Genomic DNA, 25,425 nt, shown 5'->3' on the forward strand with positions numbered 1-25,425 from the left:
AAGAATATAGAGTTCTGAACCACCTATCATTCAGCCTTTTCATTGTAAATTAGCAATTTTATTAATATATCATTAAGACTATTTAGCATACACACACAAAAAGACTATTTAGCACACACACACACACAAAGACTATTTAGCACATATCAATCCCTCTGATCCTGACTGGGTACGCTGACAAATTCTACAAGTTGAGAACCAGACTCTGGGATGGTGCTTTTTGCCCTCATGATGTCCTGTGTATCCTTCCATTTTTTTACTTGTTTCATTAAATTTGTATCAGAATAACTGAGTATGTGTTTCTGGAGTCAGATTGCCTTGGACAAGTTTTTTACTCTCTAAGCCTCATCTGAAAAATGAAGATAATAATAGGTTACTGTGATAAGTTAAAAATTCGAGGAAAGTGCTTAGTACAGTATTTGATACATGGTAAACATTCAATGCATTTTAGTGCTACTACTACTATTATTATTACTATTATTATCATCATTACTATCACTGGACTATAAGCTTTTTGAGGGCAAAAACCAGGCCTTAATTCATCCTGTATCTCTAGGTACTTAGCACTATGCCTGGTACAAGGAGAATCAGCAATTATTCTATGTTGAACTCACCCCGTGTCCACACCATCCCAGGAAACCCTGCCTGAGGGCTGGTCGCTTCCCTAGATAAGATCTGCCTCACTTCTGTTTAACTGCAAAGAAATAGCCCAATCAATGTCAGTTCCTGCAATGGCCTTAATCCCCACCAAAACACACTCTACCAGTGGTCCAACCAGCTGCAAAAGAGCTACCTTTTTTCTTCTGTAAAAACTAACCCTTCTTGGGTCCTCTCCAAGGTACTACCGTCATCCTTATTTAATAGTGATACCCGTGGAACCAGAGGCCTACAGGAGTCGCATAATTCAGGTGAGGTCACACTGCTAGTGAGTGGCAGTGCTTTCCCAGTGTGAGCATCATAAGCAATATTAAAAGGCAGATAACAAACCAGGGGGAAGCATTTTAATACTGCTGTTAAACAAGATCCAGGGGACATAAATATATACAAAGAGCTGTTATATAAAGAGCTACCACAAACAATAAGAAAAAGCCAAACACTGCAATGAAAGGATGCATACAAAAAAGGCACAAGCAATTCAGAAAAGAAAATATACTGATACCCAACAAGTGTACTGAAAGAAATGTTCCATCTTACTTAGCAAGTAATTACAAATTAACACAAAAAGAAACCATTTTTCACCTATTAATTCAACAATTATTTTATTTACATTGGACAGGGTTGAGAAAATGAGTGTTTTCATGCACAGCTGCTAAGAGTGTATATGGACAGCTATTTGGCAATACATACCACCAAGTCTTAAAAATACACACATCCCTTTGCCCTAATAATCCCATTTCCAGGAATTTATCTAAGTAAATAATCATGGATGTGTTAGCCAGAAAGTTGTTTGTCACAGTACTATTAATAACAGTAGAAAAATTGGAAAAATCTAAATGTCCAATGGGGAACTGGTTAAATAAAATGGAGGTAATATCCTTAACAGGACTGTGGTAAAGGTTAAATTGATTAAATGAGATAATGTATGTAAAGTGCTTAAGATAATACTTGGCATATATGTGCATAATAAATATGGCTATTATTACAACAAATTTATAAGGACTATTACACAACCATTAAAATGATATTACTGTTAATGACACAATACAGTTAAATAAAAAGTAGGTTATAATAGAGCATAGAGACCCAATTTTTGTTTTATTACTATATATATGAATATATAAAGTTTTTCACAGTATCTATATATATTAAGAAATTACAGAATTTAAAAAATATATATCCTTAAATGTTAACAGTAGTGATCTCTCACTGATAAGATTATAGATCATTGCAATTTTCATATTTTCTAATATACTTTCATAAGTATGTACTACTACTTTTAATGAGAAGAATAAACATTTAAGTGGATATAGGTGGCTATATTCCTTTAGAAGAAATAGGAAATGTTCAGGTTGCCTATCTGGTCAAAGAAGAATACATTAAATATATAATATGAAATGTACACTTCAGTTTCATACTCTGGACATTTCAGGGCCTGAAAAAAGAAAGAAGGACAAAGGAGAAAGAAGAAAGAGGAAGAAACACAGAAGGAGAAGGAGAGGAGAAAGTCCGGGAGCAAGAAGCACAGGGAGACAGGCAGAGAAGAGGCGAGCACAGAGGCAGAGAAGAGGCGAGCACAGAGGCAGAGGCTTACACGGTGGACGTTCCTTCTAGTCTTGCAACAAACATTAACTGGGCATCTACTATGTGCCAAGCACCGTTTGTGAGTGTCAAACAGCTTCTGCAATCAAAAAGACTTATTTTCTGCTGAATAGTTTCCTGCTGAATTAACAAAAAACTGTGCCCTAAAACTGACTCAGAACTAAGAGTCTATTCAAGAACCACCAGACTTTAAGGGAAGAATCTGTTAAATACTCTGATATATACTGCTATCTGCTTAGGCTTCAAAGTTAGCATTACCTTTTGAAATGCAATTTACTTAAACTTCTCTCGTGACTTTTCCTCTAGCTTATTCCTTAAAATCTGAGGTGCTCTGCTCTGAAGGGGAAAGAAGCCCATCAGGCAGGCATTCTTCCTTGGACTTTAAATACAGAAATGGGAACTACAGAGATCCAGACATGGACAGAATTTCCTTACCACTTGTAAGCAGGCTAGGCAAGATAATCTCTTGTGATTCTTTCTAGCTCTGCTACTCTGCAGACTAATAAAACCTAGAATTCTGTGATTAGATTTTATTTAAAAGCTTGAAAAATGTTTCATACTGTTCAGTTTGTGCAAAGACATCTAATTCCAGAGCATCAAGATGAGATGGAGATACAATGCCTCAGTGTTTACACTGGGCTATTATTCTAACTAGCTCTCTGAAGGCTGGGTGATCAAATGCTTACAAGACAAATCTATGCTATGAAGCATATACCCCTGAAAACGTAAAGCAGTTAAAACATTATTTAACCTCAGTTGATGGTTATGTTCATGAAAAGTAGTGAATTTTGGTAAATCAATTCCAATCAAACTTTAAGAATACTGAGAGGGTATTCTGCTAAAAGCAGTCAATACCCTCCATTTTTTAAAGACACAGACTCCTTTCCTCAGAAAAATAACATATACACATACACAAAATAAGTTTCATACAATTTCAGGAGATCCTGTGCCCCAAATACAGAGTCCATCACCTTGAAGGAACTCACAGTTAAAAGGCACTAACAATACTTTTTGAAATCAATAAATTGATAAAAGCCTAATTTTTCAGTATTATAAATTTGTATTGTTCATTATCAGATTTATGTAAAGCGGCATTTGCACTTAGGATGCAGAGGCTTGTGGTTTAGAATTTTAAGTAAACAGACTCACAGGTGATCATTAGCAAGTGCCTGAGACACATCTGTACCTTTCTCAAGAATTCCTTACCAGTGTGTGTTTTCATGTGCTCGTCGAAGTACTGCTTCATGTTGAAGTCCTTGCCGCACCACTGGCACATGAACTGCTTGTGCCCGATGTGGATGCTCATGTGGGAGCGGAGCTGGTACTTGTACTGAAACCTTTCGTCACAGTTCTGCATTGGACACAGTGGAAACTTTTGAATGCCAGGCATAGCAGCTTTACCTGTGCCCACCCTATACAGTCTGAGATCAGGCTTATTTTTCATACTCGGAATAGAACCTACTTGTGTCCAAATGTTTGGCCCTGCTTGTATTTCCAGGCTGAGTTATTAATAAAGGGGGATATTTCCTAAATAATTATCACTGAAGTATATCCAACTTCTCTGAATTAGTGAGAAATGGAAAATAATTCATCACGTGTCAGTCCCAATTTTAACCTAATCTAAGAAAGTCAACACCGTGTTAAAAATGACTGCTCTTTACCCAGCAGTGAGCTAACAACACACAGCGCTCAGCACACAGGTCTGATGGTTCTGTGGAAACGCATGCCTTTCTTCCACGGCTCACCAGGAATACACACACACAAGCCAGCCCCCACCCCTGGGCCTGGTGGGCAGCCCAGGCCTTACCTCACATCTGAAGGGCTTCTCTCCAGAGTGCTGCAAGGAGTGCACCTTGAGTGACATACTGCGTTTGAATGACTTTCCACAGGTTTCACAGGTAAATGGCATATCTTTTGTGTGGGCTGCAACACAGAATGCACTTATACTCAAAATCAGTTCACCAAAAGGCTCAAACTGGAAAAGAGATATGTTCTACTGTGAGGACATCATTTACTACGCTCTAATCTGTGAGGCTGTAACAGCGAAGTTGAAAGAATAACAACGTTGAAAAGAAACCTGGGTGTGGAAGACTCTACCATCCAATCTGGTGATGCTTACTGAAGACATGTTGCATTTGGTTTCAACAAGTCAAAACTGATTCAAGTAAGGCAGCTTCTCATATCCTGCCCAATTCAAAGCATAAAACTCACCAAAGAACAAGGGAAAATTATAGGTGTTAGAGAAAAGCAACTTACCAACCATATGTTTCCGTACATGAGCCATGGTATAGAATTTCTTCTCACAAATTTCACAGGAAAATTTCTTTTCTGCGTATCCATGGACAATCTTGATATGTTCATGAAGGGACCAGAGTTTCTTGAACGATTTATTACAGGAAACACACTGAGCAGGATAAACAAAAACAATCTTTATTTATAGGGGTTTCCAGACGCCTCACCTGTGGCCCAGCAGCTGAAACTGGCCAAGGTGAATGGGTTGCAGTTATTATAGTTCCTTCGACCAAGGACTGAACCCAGGACACAGCGTAAAAGTGCAGAGTCCTAACCACTGGACTGCCAGGGAAGTCCCATGAAGTGGGTGTGCTTTAGATTTGTGGCACAGACCAGAATCCAAACAAATGCTATTCTTCCATGAAGTCCAGATTTCAAAACCAACATCTTTATGTTCCATTTCCTAAGATGAATTTTTTAGAGACACTTTGGGAGTATGAAAACAATGGCAAAAAGTAAGACAAAAAGAAATGCAAAGCTCCACTAATATCAAAGAATTGACTGCTTTTATCAAATTAGTACTGTACCTTTGAAAAGAACCTTCAAGTTTTGTTTTTTGTAAAATATGGATTACCGTAAGCAGCTGTTTCCTACACATGGGTTACTATGCAGTTAATATGTATTTACCAGAGAATACAAACTAACTTTAAATTAACATAAAAACAAGATAAAACAAAGCATATGTGAATGGTCATAGATCTACAGAAGAATAACAATATTTTTGTAGCTTAGCGAACATATTCAGAGTTTTCATTAATACAAACTACTGAGATTTTACTATATTTTCCTAATTTTCTCTACTAAACATTTCCCTCTGGCAGAATTTAACATAACCACTCAGCTGCTGGCATCCTCCCTTTTCCTGAGGAGCTCAGATCCAGATCTCACACAGGCATCTGTAGGAGACACAGACAATCCACCTACTGCCCTGTATTATGCATCATTACTAGTCTAGGATATCATAACATGTATTAAAATAAAATACTTCTGGTTAAAAACACTATTAGGAAGTTCTAGGTAACCATCAGACTCCGTAATACATAAGGGAAAAAGTTGTTACTTGCTGCAAAATTTAATAAACATCTCTAAACACACTGTCACTTCAGGAAATGAGGACCAAGAAGAGTCACAGAGATAAGCCTCTAGCTGGATACTGCTGGAGGAAAGGATAGACAAACCCTATAAGCCATTCATTCTGTAGAGCATAGTTTTAATTTTTACTAGTTATTAGGTCATCAGGATTAGAAATGCAAAACGAGTTCATTCAGCAAAATCCACAAAACTTAAATTATAAGTTTAAATGAAATTACAGTGAGGAACAGTGAATACAGTCACACAAATAAATGATTTATTAAATGTTTTCTTTTCTGCATTTCTTGTTGTTGTTTAGTCACTAAGTTGTGTCTGACTCTTCGGGACCCCATAGACTGCAGCCTGCCAGGCTCCTCTGTCCATGGGATTTCCCAGTCAAGAATATTGGAGTGGGTTGCCATTTCCTTCTCTAAAGGATCTTCCTGACCCAGGGATTGAATCCGCATCTCCTGTACTGGCAGGCACTGGCATGAGGATTTTTTTTTTTTTTTTTTTGATTGGCATGAGGATTTTTAACCAGCAGAGCTACCAAGGAAGCCCCTTCTGTACTTAATGAAGCAAAGTTAAAAGAAAAAAACACAAAAAACATCTACACAAAGATCCAGATCAAGAGACACCTTTTCAGCAATGAATCATTACAGAACTAACTTTGACCTCTAGGGTGCAGCACAGCATCGCACTTCCTCTGGCCTGAACTGATGCAACCAATTGGGAACCAAGCCCCGGCACCAGTAGTTACTGAATGACAGGCGCCATGATTCAGTCTTCTTTTATTTACCAAGTATGTCAGAGATCAAGTCACATCTGATGAGTCAAAATGCAGAGAATTTTTAGCAAATATAACTTACACATATACTTATTTATACTTTATTTTTGGCAGCGCTGGGTCTTCGTTGCTGCGTGGGCTTTTCTCTAGTTATGGAGAGCGGGGGCTACTCTCTAGCTGCAGTCAGAGCTCAGGCTTCTCCCTGTGGTGGCTTCTCTTGTTGCAAAGCACGGGCTCTAGGGCACAAGGGTGTCAGCAGTTGCAGCACATGGGCTTAGTAGTTGTGACTCTGGGGCTCTAGAGCACAGGCTCAATAGTTGTGGCACACGGGATTAGCTGTGGCATGTGGGATCTTCCTGGATCAGGGATCAAACCCATGTCTCCTGCATTGGCAGGCAGATTCTCTACTACTGAGCCAGTGGAGAAGCCCCTAATTTATATTTTTTAAAAACCTCTTTAAAGTAATGATTTCAGTTGCTGATTAAAAACAAGAAAGAAAAATGCAAAATAAGGAATATTCCAAATCAGGAGTACTCCAAGAAACACACTGAAACCAAACAATTTCATCTTCTACAAGAAGTTCAGCTTAAGTATGGTACAAGAAATCTCTATTTTACATATCTTTTGGAGACATTAATACACTTACCTTTCATGAATGCTCATATTCGTAAATATGCACTTACATGTGCAAACCAACATAGCTCAACATAATATCATTATGTTCACACAACATGATATAATTAGCACACCTCTTAACCTATCACAATACAGTCCTTTCAAGTCACCAACCTGGTTTGAATACCATGTTTTGTTATGTTAATACTACACAGTAGCATTATATAAGCCTACCGCCTACCAGGTAGGCAATATTTTCAATCAGCTCAGCCTCCTTTAAAGTTTGCATATTCCCATGAGCTTAGCCTCTTGACAAATTTAGTGCTGTCATCTCTCCACTGCTTTAGAAGCAAACTCACTCTGGAGATCTTCCATTTCCACCAGTCTGAGTCATTATGGTTTTTGTCCCCAACAGCTGCACTAGGACCTGGCATCCTTTCAAACCTTAGAAAAGGACCTCTCTCTACTCCTTTTACTTGATATCTCCCACCTTGACAGCGAAGACACCAGAATGAACTATATTACATGTCTTACAAGAGTAAATCTCAGTGCCAAGTCGGTGTTGACTTTACCTCCTTGTCAATCACCTATAACAGATTCCCCTTTCCAATGGACCTGGGTTCCCACTAGTCCAGCGTCGGTTAAATTTATGCTTTTGAAAGAAAATGTTAAGCCTGGTTTTGAAAATACCAAAGCAGGGGCTTTAAAAAAAAAGATAAATTGGTGAAAACTGTCCCTTCAGCCTCTATTGTATTTATTCTCTTGGGCAGATACCAGGTGAGTCTGAAAACAGCCAGGTTCTATCCTGGAAAGTTTGCCCTCTTGGTGATAAGACCTACCTGAATATTTTTTTCACAGTCTGTTTGCTGGTGAAGGGACAGCTCACTTTCCAGGACAAACTTCTTGCCACACTTATCACAAATCTGCATGCGCCTATGAGTAACGTTCATGTGCTTCTCCAGGTACCAGCGAGTATTAAACACCCTGGGGCACTTCTCACAGGTCAGAGTCTCTTTCTCTTCACACTTAGCTTTCTGGACTGGTGCTTTGGGCTCCTTTGTGGCCCGCTTCTTACGCTTAGGTGGCTCTACACTCTTCCTACGACCTCTCGTAGCTCTGGGAGTAGGGGAAGTGGCAGCTGCGGCAACAGACGCAGCTCTCCTGGTTCTCCTCTGTGTAACGCTGACCTTCTCCACCGTCTTCTCCTTTTTCTTCTGCCTTTCATTCTCTCCATAGTCATTGCTGTCATCCGTGGCCTCTTCCTCACTCTCTTCCTCTTCCTCCTCACTGCTTGTCTTAAGAACAGGAGTCTCTTTGGACTGAGAAGAGACACCCTTTTCCCCTTTAGACACATTTAACGTTTGATTATTAAGGTTTACCTCCACTATGATCTGCTCCCTTTTGTAGGAGACTTCCTCCTCCTCCTCCTCTTCTGTGTCATCAGAATTCTCTCGGTCTTCTTTAACACCGTGCACGTCAGACACTGCTCTTGTCTCCCTGAAATACGGCTGCTCCTCTGTTTCATGGAGATGTGGCTTGCTCATCTTGGTGTCCACTAACACAGAATAAGGACTTCCTGATTCCCGTTTGTACACTTTGGTGGACAGGTCGAGTTCTTGGTTGGCACCATGATAAAAGGAAGATGGCACTTGACCACGACGGCTATCTTCTTGTGCCATTCCTGCTACGTGCACAGCACGGTTTTCAACCAGCTCCTGACAAGAACTGGCTGTGTGGCTCATTAGTAAGTGGCCTAATTTATTAAGCAGTTCAGACTATAGAGAACAGGCTTAAAACAGGGTAATTATTAAGACTCAAATCTTTTTCCATCCAACGAAGAATCACTCAAACCGGGGGGGAAAGGTATTCCTGGAACCTGTGTGCAATTCTTCCAGTGTGTTGCAGCACCAATGCGTAAGTCAAAAGGTTTGGTATTATGGCAAGAGCAGAGCACTAGTGATTTTCCTTTTGCAGAGAGCTGCAAGTGACTTGGAGCATCTTATCTGCAAAGAAAAGCAAAGAGAAAAAATATCAGATATTTCTTATTTCCTTCTTATAGCATGCACTGACATCATATAACAGACATACCTTAAATGATTAAACTCTTTATATACACAATTCTTTATCCTGCTCAAATGGTTTCAGTGTGGGCCATAATTTTACTGCATTACATGAATTCAACAAACATTTTGTTAGAAGGTAAATTCTAAGACAGCAGGAGTCATTGTCTGTCCCATTCACTGAGATATCCTTAGAGCTTAGTACAGTGACTACCAGCAGTTAGCTGGTGTTCATTACATACTCAATGATGCTTAGTGAACATCTCTTTTTGCAGAGCAGTCATTATCCTGGACATACTGACATGGTAGAAAATATGGTCCATGTCCACAAGGAGTTTACAGTCTAGATACACAGTATGTGAGGTCCATGAAATACACAAGAACCTCATGCTGGCTGGCTTTCTTTTCAACATCAGACACCACCATCCATCACAGTGAGAGCTTAAGGAACAAAGGCAGTAGTGGTCTAGGCACTGCGGACCAGAAAAACAAAGCAGCTAACTGACATAACAAGGGAGAGAGAGATATCCCTGGCCTTAAATAATTTATAATCGAGGTATAGATATGATTGTTTTCAAGTTTATTAGAGTAATTTCAAAGTTGCTAGGTATTTTAAAATTTGTTCTATGCATAGCTCTCTAGATTCACTCAATAGCCAGGTGATTTTCATGTGTCAGCTGAACAGAAGTCTAAATTCTAAGAAACAATAACCATAAAGCTGATATGGTTCCAGGAAAAATAAAATCATCCATTAAAAAAAAAAAGATGAGAAGGGTGCATAATTTGCTTTGTGACGTACCTCACATTGCTGCTTAGCCAACCACTTAACTTCTGAGTCACATAAATATAACTACAGGCACATACCCTGTCTAATTAACAAAAGGAAGGAAACTAGTACTTACTGAATACCTGCTATGTGCACAAACACTGTAAAGGTGCTCATTATTTGTTATTTCTATTTAATACCCACTACAAAACTTTGGGGTTGATTTTTAAACTTATTTTAAATCTTTCATCAAAGTAATCACTAATAAAAAAAGCATCCGCAGTTTTACAAATCAAATATACTGCAAGATTTATAACAAAAGCAGCCATCCTCTGTCTACTTTATCCCATCTGAGTCCTTTACCAGAGACAAAAGTGTTTCTTTTAGCTGTTCCGCTTCCCTTTCCCCCTGTATTTACTTTTATATTTCTAAACAATGTGGTTATATTTCTTTTCTTTTTCTGTTTTTTTGGCTGTTCCACATGGCATGTAGAGTCTCAGATCTCCCATCAGGGGTTGAGATGGGGCCCTTGACAGTAGAAGGGTAGAGTCTTAATTACCAGACCACCAGGGAAATCCCTGTGATGATATTTCTATTGCTTGACTTTTTTCCCCCTAATTTTAGACACTACCACTTAACTCCCACTAAGTTTTCTTACCTTAATGCTCTCAAATCTCCTTTCATCCTCCCAATATAGTTGTATCACTTTTTTATAAAGTGCTATTGCTTACATTATTATGACTATAATAAGTAATTCACAACTATTTCTATCATTCCTCTGCTACTGTCTCTCTTCCATTGTCTAAAAAATTATTTTAGGGAACTCCCTGGTGGTTCAGTGTTAGGATGCTGTGCTCTCAGTGTCAAGGGCCCGGGTGCAATCCCTGGTTGGGGAACTAAGATTCCATAAGCCGTGTGGCACGGCCAAATAAATAAATTAATTAACTTAAAAAAATATATTTTACTTTCATCTTAGTAGAATTTCAGAAAGGAGCAGCGATAAATGCCACCGTGCTTTACTTGACATTGAATATATATATATATATATACACTTCTTTGTATTTATAAAAGAGGAAATTATGCCTATGAGAGTTTAAATAATTTGTCTAGATCACATATCTGTTAAATGACAAAAGCAATATTTGACCCCAGGCCTGCCTGATTCCAAAGCTTTATTTCTACTATGACAGATGACATTCCAAAATAATTTAAACTCAACTCTTCCTGTAACCATATAGCTTTTTAATCAGTTTTGTACCTTGCATTTTAAGTAGGAAAATCACAGTAGCTTTATTTTATATTGCCCAAACTTCTGAAATAATGTAAACTACTACAAGTACCAGTAAATAAAACCTACCCACATTAATTATCTCAAATTAAGCAAGGGAAGAGGGACAGCAAAATTCAATTAACCAGCAAAAAATAGGAGTAGAACAAAATCATGAAGAAAAATAAATGAAAGGACGTCCTCTATGGTAGTCATTAATGTGTTCTTCCCAAATATCCTGGCCCTCAGCCCTCCGGACACACGACAGGGCTGTACTCTCTGACTGCCCTCCCCAGGAGGCGGGTGGGGCCGCGTGACTACTTCCGGCCAGTACAGCTGAGTAGACGTGACACGTGGACGAGCAACATGAGACCCTCCAGGCCTCCCTCCCACTGGGACAGCGACCAGCAACCCTGAAAGTGATGACTGCTATGGCTGCCATCAGCCTAGGACCCTGAGTAACAAAATGACCCGCAGGATATGCACAGTGCAGCAATCATTAAAATTCTTTTGTATTTTAACTTGAGGGAGAACGTTTTCAAAGCCACTGAGATCTTGTGTTGTTTATTACTGCAGCATAACCTGGGTCTCTCCTAGCTGATACAGGCGGAATCCAGAAGTGTGGTACTGTCTCATCAAAAAACCTAAGTAGTGCTTGCTTCGGCAGCACATATACTAAAATTGGAACGATACAGAGAAGATTAGCATGGCCCCTGCGCAAGGATGACACGCAAATTCGTGAAGCGTTCCATATTTTTAAAACTGGAAATAGAACTGCCATATGACCCAGCAATCCCACTTCTGGGCATACACACTGAGGAAACCAGATCTGAAAGAGACACGTGCACCCCAATGTTCATCGCAGCACTGTTTATAATAGCCAGGACATGGAAGCAACCTAGATGCCCATCAGCAGATGAATGGATAAGGAAGCTGTGGTACATATACACCATGGAATATTACTCAGCCATTAAAAAGAATTCATTTGAACCAGTCCTAATGAGATGGATGAAGCTGGAGCCCATTATACAGAGTGAAGTAAGCCAGAAAGATAAAGAACATTACAGCTACTAACACATATATATGGAATTTAGAAAGGTGATAACGATAACCCTATATGCAAAACAGAAAAAGAGACACAGAAATACAGAACAGACTTTTGAACTTTGTGGGAGAATGTGAGGGTGGGATATTTCAAAAGAACAGCATGTATACTATCTATGGTGAAACAGATCACCAGCCCAGGTGGGATGCATGAGACAAGTGCTCGGGCCTGGTGCACTGGGAAGACCCAGAGGAATCGGGTGGAGAGGGAGGTGGGAGGGGGGATCGGGATTGGGAATACATGTAAATCCATGGCTGATTCATATCAATGTATGACAAAACCCACTGGAAAAAAAAATAATAATAATAAAAATTAAAAAAAAACAAAACAAAACAAAACCTAAGTATATGGTGAAGGCTAAGGAGCTAGGGAGAAGGAGGTAAGGAAAAACTTACCAGAGGCTAAAAGGATAGCAGCTCATAGAGTGCAGTGGCGAAGAGAGCTAATATGCCTTGAGAATTTATAGCTCTAGTGGGAAAATGGACCATTGAGAGATTGTGTTGGTTACTGCTGGCTGTATTTAACAAATTATTGGATGAATTCAGAAAAGAATTCATCAGTTTCCAGCAATTTGTGGGGTCAGAACAATCAAGTGCTTAACCCCAAACCGAGAAGGTCTCTGAGCTACAAATGCTGATCGGAGTCCAGTCTTGAGGTCAAGAATCAAGTCAAAGATTTGGCCTTTACAACCACTGAAAAAACCTCCCAATTGATTAAGGTACTGCTGAATAAAACAGCATTTCTAAAAAAAGACTGAAGAGGGGTTCTCTCATCAAAACAGCCTCTTAGTCTGTTTTGCTACCAAGCATGTTGCTTTGATGTGAATTAGTTCAAATGCTATTAGTAAATAAGGATATGATGTCAATATAACACACGAAGTTAAGTTGATTTATATGCACTTTTCTCTTGTTGGAAGTAACAAGGAAAAAGCTTTCCCAAATTTAAAAGAAAGCCTTAGCAATATATGAAAACGCCAAGAAAGAAGCTAAACATCCCACTTATGTACCTTCCTTTAATGCAAGTCATGGCTGATTTAGCTGCTTCATGAACCACTGCATTTTCCATTTTATATCTGGTGAAGCTGAGGATGTATGTTTCTCCTCCTGTGTTTAAAGAAGAAAGTTTTTGATTGCTGATTCATACACCACACCACAGATCAAATTTTTACTGTAATGAAATTAGTTTCTATTGTAAGTGAATGTCTTCAAGACCCCAAAGTCTCAGAGGAAGAAACAAGCATTCCAAAGCCTGAGTCTGTAAAGTTTCAGCGAACTGATGCTGACTGCATATGCCAGTGGAGATTTAATATGCTATTGTTTTTATTTTAATTACTTTGTTTTTACTAGTGCACTGGTTACAGTGGTCCACAGATTTTGAGTCTGCACAATCCTATTTTTTCCCATAAGCCCTGTTTATTTTAGTGTGCAATTCTGCAGAATTCAGGAAAGCATATATGGCATTATAGCAGAAATATCAGTACTCAAAATTAAGTCAAGAAAGAAGTATGAGACCAATAAGGCAGAGCCACACAACAAATCTATGAACTTATGGTTAGAAAGAATTGTGGATGCGGCTAGGGCACATGGACCTGACTGGAAACAAATAAGTAAAAAGCCAACTAAGTTTTTGAGGGTTATACTGCTAAAAGGACCACCAGCCTACACTTGAGAGGCTGCGACTATTCAAGACGTTTTCTTTCTTTTTGGCCGCACCATGTGGCATGTAGAATTTCCCTGACCAGGGATCAAACCCATGCCCTCCTCAGTGGAAGCAGAATCTTAACCACTTGACCACCACGGAAGTACTCAAGACTTCCAGAAATGATCTTTGGGTTCCCAAGCATCCATGGCAGGAGGTGGATTAAAAAAGCTGTTCATCCCCTTAAGGGGGAATATTCCTCATTGTCCATTTGGGATACAGCCAAGGAACACAACAGGAGAAAAGGAGGATCAAGAAGATTAAGCCAGGGAGCAAAGAAAGAGCGGACAATTGAGTTAAGGAGCAAACTTGGGATCTCGTCAAGAACATTCACCATCCCTGGAGGGGTCCCCTCAATGACTGCTCAGAGGGACTGCAGTATTTGCTGTATGTCTCCTGTTCTTCCCCTTTTCAAATGGGAGTTTTGTTTTTTTTTTATCATCCTGCCACTAGTCACCACTGTACATTGTTTGTGAGGGCAGCCAATCATTTGTCAATTTTTTTCTTAAGTCTATGGATCAAAAAGAGCAACATTTGGGCCCTATGTAGAGACGACTATGCATCATCTCCTCACGAACAGACCACCAGGATCACATCCTTGCATCCGCTCGGAGATCCTGGACTTCAAGCTTAATGCCATGATTGGATAGGAACTTAGGTTTCCCTACCTGGGGAGGAAGTGAGTATATTTTTCCCATGTGAGAGAGTAGATCAACTAACTGGTGGCCAGAAGAATGGTGCTATTAATCAAATATTTTCAGCTGTCTGCCTGGCATAGGCATGTTATGTTTCCTGGCCCTGCCTAGTTACATGGGACCATCGTGTTGTGAAATAAGCAAAGTGAGTCACTTCTGAGCTAATGAGAGGCCCTCTGGACTTCATTTCCCTCTTAGCGTGATGACCAGTAGGGTACAAAAAGGTGGCTGGTTGTTCATTAGCCTGCATCACGGCGTGACACAAGCGGAGCTCCCCTGCTGATCTATCATGGCCACGAAGTGAGAACAAAAATTCCTTCCCTGTTTTAGTGAACCAGATTGGGACATGGTTTGTTATGTAACACAACATGGCTAATGCAGTTCTTTATGAATATATATACATACATCAGTGGTTTCAGTCTTAAGCTAGACAGGCAGAATTGCCAGGTGAAAGTTAAAAAATCAGAAAGATAATGAGATTAATTCTGTACTTAATAAGTTAGAAAATAAGACTTTTCCTTCTTTTAAAAAAACTAGACTTAAAGGGCTTTATTCTATTTTTTTGGGGGGGTGGTGCTGCATGGCTTGTGGAATCTTAGCTTCCTGAGCAGGGATTGAACCTGGGCCCTGGAAGTGAAAGCACCAAATCTTGACCGCTGGATACCAGGGAATACCCCTCCCCTCCTTTTTTTGCTTTATTCTATTTTTAACGACGTACACATATATGGGAGCTTCGCTGGTGGCTGCAGTACAAGAGATACAGGTTCGATCCCTGGGTCAGGAAGATGCCCTACAGAAGGAAATGGAAACCCACTCCAGTACTCTTGCCTGGGAAGTCCCATGGACAGAGGAGCCTGGCGGGCTACAGTCCATGGGGTTGCAAAAGAGTCAGACGCAGTTCAGTTCAGTCGCTCAGTTGTGTCCGACTCTTTTCGACCCCATGAACCACAGCACACCAGGCCTCCCTGTCCATCACCAACTTACCTACTAAAATTAGCAACACATATATGGATTCCCATATGAAACTGAAAGTGACATCTCACTACTAATAAAATCAGGAGAGCTCATAGAAACATCAATAAATGACACTGTTACAATATAAGAGGCAGTCTAATGGTTCACTCTGAAATACATATGGGCCTTCTGCTCACATTTTACTTTCTTAATTTGATTTTGGCACCTTTTCCCTTATCTGAGTTTTGATGATAATCTTCCTGAATTTTCTTTCCAGAAAACTTAAAAATATCTCATAAGGGCACAACTGAGTAACTTTTAAAAAATCCAAAACCACATTAGGGAAATTAAAACCTTCCATGTTCCATTATCCAACTCTTCGTGTGTAACTGAGGATAGAGTTCTATCCTTACTTATAGAGTAAGAGTTCTAACTTACCTATTCCAAACCATCTTAACTTAGTTTTTAAGAAGACAAAGTGAATATATTGAGCTCTAAGAAACTAGACAGAAGAGGCAAATGAGAAATAACCTTCACTGACATTTAAAGCTGTCCTATAGTATTAAAACAACATAAGTCCATCAGTTCTTAAAGATAATTTTCTAAAGTGTCATAAAATAAACTACAAAATAAAGTAGGTCATTCTTTGGTGTTTTGTTATAATTAATGTATATAACTTGGGGGAAATGTGGTGTGTATGTCAGGGGTACACAAGCTGAGAAGCAGTCGGTCCTGGTACTCTGCAAGTTAGACCAGCTATCGGGAAGAAAATACATTTTTTTTTAAAGTTACAAAATATGTTAGCATATATATAGACAGTAAAGTACAGCTTCCAGAACGTGCTTTTTTCAATGCCATTTCCCCCCAAGTGGACTACAAAATAAGTTTACGCAGCTCTCAAGGGTGTTTATTTGAATTTAGTTTTAAAAGGAAAATAATTACTTTGTTCCCTGAAAATTTTAAGTTAATTTCAACCAATTTAACTTTTTTTTTCTACTAAAATATGTACCTGTGCATTCTCCTTTTATGTTAAAAAGATTCTATTTGGGATGAGTCTTTTCAAGTTGAAAAGGCAATCTTGTAAGGTGTATCACTCTGGCACCTCTGCTCTGCTTACTCCACTTCCTTCGGAGCCACGGCCCCTGACCTGTTTCCAAAGCTCAAACCACTCATGTGCTGCCAGACCCTGGTCCTCCCAAATGGAGAGGTTTCTAAAGTACACAGCTACCTACAAGGCTCAGGCCAAAACTAAAACCACCAGGAAATGGAAAGGAAAAAGGAGGGAGAGGTAAATATGTATCAGCAAAGTTCTTTTGAAAAATAATTCATTAGAAAGAATGGACAAGATGGGTTTGTGATAGCAAGGGTCTGATGTTTTAGTCAAAGTTTTCTTGCTCTTGCTTAAGGCTATTCATTTCTTTCTTACTGGGAAAGTATGTTAGCGACACATTTATCAAGTAACTAATCTCAAAGTCTTTGGATGGGCAAGTAATCATTTAACAACTACTAACTATATGTTTACTATGAATTAAAAAAGCAGAAACCTGAAAGTTTGGAAGATAAAATTGCATTCAGGTGGTAAAATCAGGAAAGTTCTGTGAAGGATAGTACATTTCAGGAAAACCTGAAAGGCAGGCAGGTTTCAGACTGGCAGAAATGAAGGCAGAAGAAGTCATTTCTAGCATAGGGAAATAAGAATGGGCTAAGAGTGAGGTATCCTCTTGAACAAGAGACAGTATAAGTTGTTTAGTTTTACTAGAATATAGAGCTTGGGCAACAGAGAGATGGCAAGATAGGGGAGTTATTGCCATACAGTGACAGACCTTAAACCCGGGGCTGAAGAGTTTGTAGTTAGTATGGATGACAAGACAGAGCACAGGTTTTCCAAGAAGGAACTAATACAATTAGAGTCGTGTTTTAGGGGTCAAGTTATATCATAACAAACAACTGTAGACCTATATTTCAGTATGTCTTTGAAATACATACATATGTGCACTGGTCAGTTGCTCAGTCATGTCTGATTCTTTGAGACCCCATGGACTGTAGCTGCCAGGCTCCCCTGTCCATGGGCATTCTCCAGGCAAGAATACTGGAGTAGGTTGCCATGGCCTCCTCCAGTCTCCCACATTGCAGGTGGATTCTTAATCATCTGAGCCACCAGGGAAGCCCAAGAATACTGGAGTAGGTAGCCCTATCCCTTCTCCAGGGAAACTTCCCAACCCAGGAATCAAACCAGAGTCTCCTGCATTGCAGGAGGATTCTTTACCAGCTGAGTTAACTGGGAAGCCCAACATATACATGGCAAAACAAATATACAATTAAGCAAAATAGAATAAATTTAAAATATGTAAATAAATTGAAGTAGAAAAAAACTGAAGTAGGAAAATAAGATAATACTAGGAATTAGTGTAAAAACAAAATGAAAACACAATTTTATTCTAAATCTTATATTAGTACAGACTAAAATTTAAAATATCCAAATGGCAACTTTAAAGAGTTCTTTACAAGAATGCATTCTTTATGAAATAATTCCCTATTTAGTGATTAAACTGAGTTTAAGACTCATGTTCACACTAAAATCTTTATATATATATATATATATATACACACACACACACACACACACAATACAGCAGGTTCTACTTTCAGTAGGCCTAAAATAAGTGAAATCTTACCATGTCCTGTTTTTCCCTTAAAAATAATCTGTGAAAGCAGCCACTATGAAAAACAGTATGGTGATTCCTCAAATTAAATAAAAATAGAACTACCTTCAATCTAGCAATTCTACTCCTGGGTAATCAGCTCAAGAAAATGCTTATGTTCATTGTAGTATTATTTACAATAGCCAAGAAAAGGAAGCAACCCAAGGGCCCATCAATATATGAATGGATAAAGAAGATACAGTGTGTGTGCATGCACACACACACACACACACACACACACACACAGAGGAATATCACTCAGCCATGAAAAAGAATGGGCTTCCCTGGTGGCTCAGTGATAAAGAATCTACCTGCTAATGCAGGAGACGCGAGTTCAATTCCTGGGTTGGGAAGATGCTCTGGAGGAGGAAATGGCAACCCACTCCAGTGTTCTTGCCTGGAGAATCCCATGGACAGAGAGGAGCCTGGTGGGTCACAGTTTATGGGGTCACAAAAGAGTTGGACATGACTTAGCAACTAAACAACAAGAACAATGAAAAAGAATGAGATGTCGCCATTTGCAACAGTATGGATGGATCTAGAAGGTACTATGTTAAGTAAAATAAGTCAGACAGATACTATATGACTTCACTTATATGTGAAATCTAAAAAACAAAACAAGTGAACAAACAAAACAAACAGTCACAGATACAGAAAACAAACAGGTGGTTGCCAGAGGGGTGGAGAATGGGGGGGGAGAAGAGAAACAGGTGAGGAAGATTAAGAGGCACAAACTGTCACTTACAAAATAAATGAATCATGAGTATGAAATGTATACTGTAGGGAATATAGTAAATAATTATGTAATATCTTTGTTTGGTGACATATTTGTAACTAGACTTATTGTGGTGAAATTCATAGAAGTACTGAATCACTATGCTGTGTACCAGGAACTAACATAATGTTTTAGGTCAATTATAGGCCAAAACCAAACAAACACACTCACAGAAAATAGGATCAGATTTGTGGTTACCAGAGGCAGGGCATGGAAGGAGGGGGACCTGGATAAGGTGGTCAAAAGGCATAAACTTCCAGTTATAAAATAGTTAAGTAACATACAATATGATTAATATAATTAACATTCCTATCCATTATACACAAAAGTTGCTGAGAGTAAATCCTAAAAGTTCTCATCATAAGGAAAATTTTTTCTATTTCTTTCATTTTGTGCTTATGTGAGATGATGGATATTCACTAAACTTATGGTAACCATTTCATGATGAATATATGTCAAATCATTACGCTGCACACCTTAAACTTATACAGTGCTGTGTGTCAATTACATGTCTATAAAACTGGGTGAAAAAAATCTTAAGAAACCTTTCAGTATACAGTTGGTGCCCCCTATCCAGGGGTTCCACATCCACAGATTCAACCAACCTCACATTAAAAATATATATATTTGAAGGCGAGGGTGGGATGATTTGAGAAATAGCATTGAAACATGTATATTACCATTTGTGAAATAGATCACCAGTCCAGGTTCGATGCAAGAGACAGGGCGCTCAGGGCCTGTGCACTGGGATGACCCTGAGGGATGGGATGGGGAGGGAGGTGGGATGGGGGTTCAGGATCGGGGACACATGTACACTCATGGCTGATTCACGTCAACGTATGGCAAAAACCACTACAATATTGTAATTAGCCTCCAATTAAAATAAATACATTAATTAAAAAAATTTTTTTAATTGCAGAAAGTTCCAAAAAGCAAAACTTGAACTTGCAGCACCCAGGCAACTATTACACAGCATTTACACTGTGTATACCTAGTACAAGTAACATAAGTACTTAGAGATACCTACAGGAGGATGTGCACAGGTTATATAAATACTATATACCATTATATACAAGGAAGCATCCTTGGATTTTGGTATCATGGGAGTTCTAGAATCAATCCCTCATGGATACTGAAGGATGACTTTACCTTGTGGTGTACACCAGAGGTCTGAACTACTTACGATGATAAACTGCTACATAATTTTAAATAGTAAGAATCATTTAGACCCCTCTGTCCTTGTTCTTTTATATAAAACAAAGCCATATTATTATGGTAAAGAATGCATGATCAAACAGGCTTCATGATGGGACTGATAACCAGGGTTCATTTTTAACCTAAATTTTGGTATTGTCAACCCTTATATTTTACTAACCTATGTCTCAATCTGCCAATCTGGAAGATGGAAGTTAAGAAAACAAACTGCAAAACTTGGTAAATTCTACTCTCTAATCTATGAAACATATACGGTAGTGGAGATAATTATACACATTTACATGATACTTTACATATTATATAAAGCACATTTATCATACATTTGTTAAACATTAACTAAGTGCCTACTTTCTAAAAGTGCTCACAAAATTGATCTGGGTTACACTAGAAAAGCTATCAACACCAACACCAACACATAAAAGGCAACTTTACAACAAACAAAACCTCAAATGATATATATCACTGAACCATAGTTTAGATAAACGTCACAAAGTGTTCTCAGATGCCTATATTTTATATAGTTGAAAAATGTAACTAATTTTAATGCTGTCTTATCTAGCAAAATTTAATGTCAAATAATTATTTTTTAAGCAGTCCATTTAATCCATTAGTTATAAGAGCTATTGAGAAATGCCTGTCACCTCTGATTTTAAACAAACCTTCTGTAAAAATAAATTTCACTGTGGCTTCTTACATATGCATTTAAATGAGACTGTCACTGTGTTCCTTGGTGATATGCAAGTGAAGCTAGAAGAAGAGGACAAGGGAGAGGTACTCTTCCTAAGTACTACCTGATTACCTTCAAGCATCAACAGTCTCCACATTTCCATATAAGACAATAAAAACTAAAGTGCATTACTCATCACACAGTTGGCTTAAGCAACCTTAACTTTCACCAATAACTCCCTAGGATCAAAGAAACCAAACACTAAGTAGGCTACACTGCAGGACCTGGGTGATCACAGTATATTTTCACAACATCTTTCCCATTATTCAGTTTAATTCATAAATGTTATCTACAGACAGGAGAAATATAATTTAACAATGGAGTTATTTTTGAAAGAAGAGTAAGAGTTCTGTATTACTGTTATCTTTCCCAATAAAAACAAACAAAGTCCTGGACACATGAACACTCTCAGTGCCATTAAAAACAATTAGAAAAAACAAAACAATCAGAAGAACGTAACAACAAAATACATAATTTTTGGAATTCTCAGTCTAGCTTTGACCAAAGATTGTTTTATAGAACAGTTATTGCATTTAATGTACTAGCCCATTTTCAAAATGGCTATCAATATGAGTACCTTGATCATTATTAGTTGATATCCTGCCTATGAGAATGAGAAAAATTAGACTTAAAAGGCCTTGTGCATCTTACATTTCTTAAACTCCTAAAGGTAACATGTTAAGTTAGAATTGAGACCTATTTAGCAGGTACAGATGTTCATACCATGGCTACCTATATGGAAGCCATCATGAGAGGCCTATGTGTATGTTGACTAGATCACTGTGAACTTGAATTAAAAGCTCATTTAGAAAATGAAAATCAAGAAATTCTCTCATTACATTCATTCATGATACTTTACAAAAATAACAATCACAGTATTCAGATGCGTGGCCAACACCAGGAAATTATAGAATTTAAATATTTGACCTGCATACATGCCTGCTCAGTCATTCAGTCATGCCCTACTTTTTGTGACCCCACAGACTATAGCCCACCAAGCTTCTCTGTCCATGGGATTTTCTCAGCAAGAATACCATTTTTGGTTATACCATTTGTGGTTACCATTTCCTCCTCCAGGGGATCTTCCTGACCTAGGGATCGAACCTGAGTCTCCTGCACTGGTAGGTGGATTCTTTCCCACTGAGCCACCTTGGGGTGGGATATTTGACCTACCAAAAGACAAAGGATTGTTTATGTTTTCTCATTGTCGTTGCTGTTGTTGTTCAGTTGCTCAGCATGTTGGATTCTTTGTGACCCGATGGACTGCAGCACACCAGGCTTCCCTATCCTTTACTATCTCCTGGAGTCTGCTCAAATTCGTGTCCACTGAGTTGATGATGCCAATCAACCATCTGACTCTCTGTTGCCCCCTTCTTCTGCCCTCAGTCTTTCCCAGCATCAGGGTCTTTTCCAATGAGTCGGCTCTTCGCATCAGATGGCCAAAGTTTTGGTGCTTCAGCTTCAGCATTAGTCCTTCCAATGAGTATTCAGGGTTGATTTCCTTTAGGATTGACTGGTTCAATCTCCTTGCAGTCCAAGGGACTCTCAAGAGTCTTCTCCAGCACCACAGTTCGAAGGCATCAATTCTTCAGTGCTCAGCCTTCTTTATGGTCCAACTTTCACATCCATACATGACTACTGAGAGAAACCACAGCTTTGACTATATGGACCTTTGTCAGTAAAGTGATCTCTCTGCTTTTTAATATACTGTCTAGGTTGGTCATAGCTTTTCTTCCAAGGAGCAAGTGGCTTTTAATTTCATGGCTGTAGTCACCATTCTCCAGTGACTTTGGAGCCCAAGAAAATAATGTCTGTCACTGTTTCCATTGTTTCCCCATCTATTTGCCATGAAGTGATGGGACTGGATGCCATGATCTTCGTTTTTTGAATGTTGAATTTTAAGCCAGCTTTTTCAGTCTTCTCTTTCAAGAAGCCCTTTCTTCTTCACTTTCTGCCGTAAGGGTGGTGTCATCTGCATATCGGAGGTTACTGATATTTCTCCTGGCAATATTGATTCCAGCTTGTGATTCATCCAGCCCGGCATTTTGCATGATGTACTCTGTGTATGAGTTAAATAAGCAGGGTGACAATATACAGCCTTGATGTACTCCTTTCCCAATTTTGAACCAGTCTGTTGTTCTATGTCCAGTTCTAACTGTTGCTTCTTGATCTGAATATAGGTTTCTTAGGAGGCAGGTAAAGTGAGCTGGTATTCCCATCTCTTTAGGAATTTTCCACAGTTTACTGTGATCCACACAGTCATAGGCTTTAGTGTAGTCAATAAAGCAGAAGTAGAAGTTTTTCTGGAATTCTCTTGCTTTCTCTATGACCTAACAGATGTTGGCAATTTGATATCTGGTTCCTCTTGCTTTTTCTAAATCCAGCTTGTACATCTGGAAATTCTCAGTTCACATACTGCTGAAGCCTAGCTTGAAAGATTTTTAGCATTACCTTGCTAGCATGTGAAATGAGTGCAATTGTATGGAACTTTGAACATTTTTTGGCATTGCCCTTTGGGACTGGAATGAAAACAAATGAAACGAAATGAAATGGGCTATGTGGACACTAATACTTCAAAGATGGTCCAAAAGAAAAGATGAAATTAGGTATTCTATATAAAAATGACATTATTGATTTACTCGATAGGTCATAAGTGATGAACCGGACTCTTAGCAGGAGTGATGCAATGAGACTGAGTGGAAAATTTAAAACCACCCACAGTACTAAGGTCACAGGATTTAAACTGGCACTATTTTGGGCTCTTCCATACCACTGGGCAGGTTACTTTACCTTTCAAACCCTCAGATTTCTCATCTACATACTTAAGGGCATCCCTTCCACCAGTGACACTTACTGTTTGCACTCTTATTTCTTTCCATTCTCTTGCCTATTTCATCTGGTCACCTAATGCTGCACATTAACCCCAATCTTTTCAACAGGAAGGGCTATCATTTATACTCCCCTTGCCACTCTCATGATGCCCCTTCCATGTTTGCATGCAGTATTGTTTTTAAAAGCTGTGTTTAGGAATTTGCATTTAAGTCATACTTTAAAAAAATTTTTGTACTAACCAAATATAAAAAAATAGCCTACCTTAATTTTCGGTTAGGCTCTCCAGCTTTTACCATAATTTCTATTTGACTTTCTGAACACTAAAATTAGTTTATTAATCTCAGGATGGGGATGCCTGAGTTAAGGGTATATATTACCTACAGTCTTGAAAGAAGTATGACACTAGATGGGACTGGCCCATAGCCTGAACCACAGTGTAGGTAACTTATTCCAAAACCAACACTGGGTCCACCACACTTATTCAGAGTAGAGAGAGATACGACCATGCTTAACACCATTCCTTGGATGATTCAATCCTCAGCCTTGATCAGAAGGCATTCACGACAACATGCCAAATAGGATGTAGAAGAAATCTATTGAAGCCTCAGATACCTGCCATATCCATTGCTACCTTATTTTTAATGGTCCTTAAAAAAACTAAGTTGTAGGCTGAGTGAAACAAAACCAGGTAGCAATGCCACAACTGTGTCAAAAAGGTAGAGACACGTGTTAGCAAACTGAGCCAATGGCTCTTGCTTCTCTTTTGGGAAGTACAGCTGAATATAGAGAGTAGGTTGATACTGGGATGTGGGTTGTAACCCTAACCACACTGAGTTATGGTTAAAAAACTGTCACGAGACATCCAGTGAGTCATGGTCTTGGAAGTGACAGGACTCTACCAAAACTGCTGCTACTCAAACATAGGGTTTATTTGTGAATGTCCAGATATCCTTTCTTCCTCTAAGGAGAGAAACATTTAACTTTTTTTTCTGATTATTAAAGGCAAAGTTTACAGGTCAAATGTGTTTATACACTAAGTGTTTTCTGTCCAATTATAGCACTCTACTCTTCATTCACATCTGTCATCTACACACAAAGTACCAAGAGTCTAATATAAAGAGAAGATATTTATTTATTTCTTCAAATCATTACTGTATTGACCCCAACCTTCATAGACTTAAATTTGTCTGGAGAGCAAGAACAAAAAACAAGTCACAATTGCCCAATAAAACAAATGCTATTTTTTAAAAGCACCACATAACTATTTAAAAGGGCAAGAAAGATGTAGAATGTACAGCTATGAGAGACCCCATGAAGAGCATGAGATCTGAGCAAGGTCCTGGAGGATGGAGGGATCTCAAGAAGCAGAGAGGAAATGAAAACACAGGCTGAGGAGAGGGAGGCTGTCATCATGAAGAAGCACAGCATACTCAGGCCCAGTCAAAGAGATCTTACCAGGGGTTATAAGCTTATAAATGTGGTTAGTGCAGGGACAGAAAATGGAAGGGTTTGACTATAGGGCTGAGAGATACGGGCATTACTAAAAGTGGCAGAGAGCCAAAAAAAAAAAAAAAAAAGGGAAAATCAACAGGATTTTCTCATCAG

At 38.8% G+C, this 25,425-nt stretch overlaps 1 protein-coding gene and 1 non-coding gene across 5 annotated transcripts in view; one reads left to right on the top strand and one right to left on the bottom strand.

Annotated features, from left to right (window-relative positions):
* The window catches only part of ZNF652 (zinc finger protein 652), a 63,706-nt gene that overhangs the window by 12,933 nt on the left and 25,348 nt on the right, over positions 1-25,425 (bottom strand). For 3 of the 4 annotated variants that reach the window (XM_043470798.1, XM_043470825.1, XM_043470815.1), the window contains 4 exons: positions 7,864-9,027; positions 4,516-4,663; positions 4,067-4,182; positions 3,466-3,610 (listed from right to left, as the gene is read on the bottom strand). In XM_043470798.1, the coding sequence (XP_043326733.1) occupies positions 3,466-3,610; positions 4,067-4,182; positions 4,516-4,663; positions 7,864-8,766 (1,312 nt within the window). In that variant the 5' untranslated portion in view covers positions 8,767-9,027. Of the gene's footprint in view, positions 1-3,465; positions 3,611-4,066; positions 4,183-4,515; positions 4,664-7,863; positions 9,028-13,228; positions 13,332-25,425 lie in introns of those variants that run through there. The other variant, XM_043470807.1, reaches the window with a different exon arrangement.
* LOC122424863 lies at positions 11,769-11,875 on the top strand. Its single transcript, XR_006264582.1, has one exon. It is a non-coding gene; the product is annotated as a U6 spliceosomal RNA (small nuclear RNA).

This window comes from Cervus canadensis, chromosome 1 (assembly GCF_019320065.1).
Source record: "Cervus canadensis isolate Bull #8, Minnesota chromosome 1, ASM1932006v1, whole genome shotgun sequence".
Lineage (NCBI taxonomy): Eukaryota > Metazoa > Chordata > Mammalia > Artiodactyla > Cervidae > Cervus > Cervus canadensis.